This window comes from Xyrauchen texanus, chromosome 29, assembly GCF_025860055.1.
Source record: "Xyrauchen texanus isolate HMW12.3.18 chromosome 29, RBS_HiC_50CHRs, whole genome shotgun sequence".
Classification (NCBI taxonomy): Eukaryota; Metazoa; Chordata; class Actinopteri; order Cypriniformes; family Catostomidae; genus Xyrauchen; species Xyrauchen texanus.
In genome coordinates, this window is record NC_068304.1 from 32668960 (window position 1) to 32671715 (window position 2756).

Below are 2756 nucleotides of genomic sequence, written 5' to 3' on the forward strand. Positions count from 1 at the left end.
CCTATAGTGAAATTACTTTTAACATTACTGTTTCAGAGCATTTATAATCAAACAGAATATGTGCATCATAGATACAATACACACAGGGAGTGATTTTGTGGAGAAATTGTGGAATGTTTGAAAGCAAAATGAGTCTTGGAATTTAAAATGTGTATTCAATTAACGAGAACATCGAGATCAAAAGGCTAAGATACTTTAAGGTATTAAAAACTTTAGATATTGCATATTTTAGAGTGAAAGAGCATGTTTGGTTCCAAAATGTTTTATAACAGACATAGGCGGTGTTCAAAATCTCAAGAGGTCATCAAGTCTGTGCTTTTGGTTCCTAGTAGGCATTTCTACTTGACCACTTTGTCCAACTGTTTTAGGTGGCATATCACTGTCTGCACTCCCATTGGCAGCTCCGCTCAACATTGCCAAATCTTCATCATTCGATTTCACTCATGTTGACAGAAATTGCCATCTCTTAGTAAAAAAACAACAACTTCAGGTCGCTACAATATAGTAGGCTGTCAGTGTTAAAGCCCTTTTAAAACCATCTCTTTTACTATTGATTCATTGTTGATTATAGTAATTACCCGTAACATCTTTGAGGTGGAGGATCAGTCTTTACTCTTGTTGACATATTCTGTATGTTATTTTTTCCTTAAAGGATCCCACTAATGGATACTACAGTGTGAACACATTTAAGGAGCATCATGGCACCCCGACCATCACACTGGCAGGAAACCAAACCACCGAGATCCGCAGAGATCCTGGCACGGCCACCACCAGCAAGCAACGGGTTCCCACAGGAATGTCCTTCACCAACATCTACTCTACCTTGGGTGCTGGACCTAACCGCCTGTACGACTACAGCCAACGGTTTGTGTTGGGCATGGGCAGCAGTTCCATCGAGCTGTGTGAGCGAGAATTCCAGCGGGGATCGATGAGTGACTCCAGCTCTTTCCTAGATACACAATGCGACAGCAGTGTCAGCAGTTACAGCAAGCAGGACGGCTATGTGCAGTTCGACAAGGACAGCAAGGCCTCAGCCTCCTCTTCATCCCATTACTCTCAATCATCATCCCAGAACTCAGACCTTACGCGGCCCCTGCAGAAACGCATGCAGACCCATGTCTGACCCGGGCTGGCTCGAGGTGGACAGAAGACAGAGGGTTAAAGGAATCCAGTGCTGGGTTTAGCCAAATGGGTTTGAAACCCCCCAGACAAGTATCAGGAACCAATTCAAGCACATCTAGCACACCAGTTTTATTTTCTCCTCTACTTTATTTGCTTTTATTTCTTTCCTATGTTTGTAAAACTTTTATTTACAGCTCTGAAAAGCCTTACCATTTTCAGAACGTTGCTTGAGCCCATGGACTACCTTTCCCAATGCCCTAAATGTCTGGGCCAAGAACTTTCTCAAATCAATGGTGTACCACAGTGACATTTCTTGCCCATATAGAAAGATATTAGGACATGAGAACTGAATCAATGTCCTTACTATAGTTGAAGCTCTGAATGAGTGACCTTGTCAGAGGGAAAACATTGCAACTGGGCTTGTAAAAATGCCATATATTTGGTCTTTGAAGAGAGCTAACGAAGGCTACTCTCCTAACCTCCCTAGTGCAGACACTTATCTCCATTAGAAGACAGTGCTCTGTTGATCCTGTACAGTTAAGCACAACTGTCAATGTTGTATCTAAGATTCCTCAATGTATCTAATTTACTACAGCTAGCTAAACAAAAGGATAAAAAAAAAAAGAAAAGTACAAAAAAGACATGTAGGAACTGAATTAATAAATTATGTCAGTCAGAATCTTTGGATTCCAGTCCAAGGTTCTTCTGACAGAAAAAAAAAAAAAAAGTGAAAAATTTGATTGAAAATGGTTCTGAGCTGTCGGTTAACCATTCGAAGATAAGATATACAGTATAAGTGTACTTTATTGTTCTTTCTTTCTTACTGAACATTCTTTATTTTTTAATTTCCATCATGGTTTGAAATAACTGACTATTGGACTTGACACTGGGAACTGAGAGAATGATGTAATCTGTTCTACTTTGCCTTGAGTTGGACTATGTAAGGTGTGTTGACATTTCTGTCAAATATGTGGCTATGAGAGGATATTTTATTTAAATATTATTATTTATGAATGGGGTTGGTTTGGTGTGGACGATGCACCAATGATGGTAACAATAATGCTTGGATTTTATAAAGAAAAAAAAACGTCCTGTGTCTTGTTATGTGAAGTCAAATTATACAGCTTAAAATCATCCTTCCCAGTCATAAAATGTCATCTGAGATTGTTACACCGTACAATATATTTTTTTCATTGCAGTTTCTTTGCTTCCATGTGAAATTAATTTGTGTTTTCATTGCAGAGGAAATTGAGATCTAGATGATACAAACATTGGTTTGAATCTTCTGTCTAATGTGGTTGCTTTTGGACTGCATTGTGTCCTCTCACTGTTATAAGTGAGTAATTTGTACATTTTTGAAAAGGCGTGTGCTTAATGTAAATGTATGCTGTTTTTTGTTGTGTTTTTCTCTCAGTATTTTAGTCTATGTACAGAACTGTCATTGCGACCTACTGATAATTAGAGCACTTCTACACTTTTACGATACAATTGCTCATAGTCCCAAATCAGTGTCCTGCTAGTTATTTACAACAACAGAAATCGAGCTAGCATTGCACATTACACTGGATCTGTAGAGAGGCACAGATATTTTAAACCATAATCCACAACTATGGGACGCCAAATGCTTGTGTTGT

The 2756-nt window shown here is 38.8% G+C and overlaps 1 protein-coding gene across 1 annotated transcript in view; it reads left to right on the forward strand.

The window, feature by feature from the left end:
* Positions 1-1765, forward strand: part of kirrel3b (kirre like nephrin family adhesion molecule 3b) — a 269275-nt gene extending 267510 nt beyond the window's left edge. The window contains exon 16 of the mRNA XM_052097058.1: positions 653-1765. Within this exon, the coding sequence (XP_051953018.1) occupies positions 653-1123 (471 nt within the window). The 3' untranslated portion in view covers positions 1124-1765. The remainder of the gene's footprint in view (positions 1-652) is intronic.
* Positions 1766-2756: the final 991 nt, after the last annotated feature.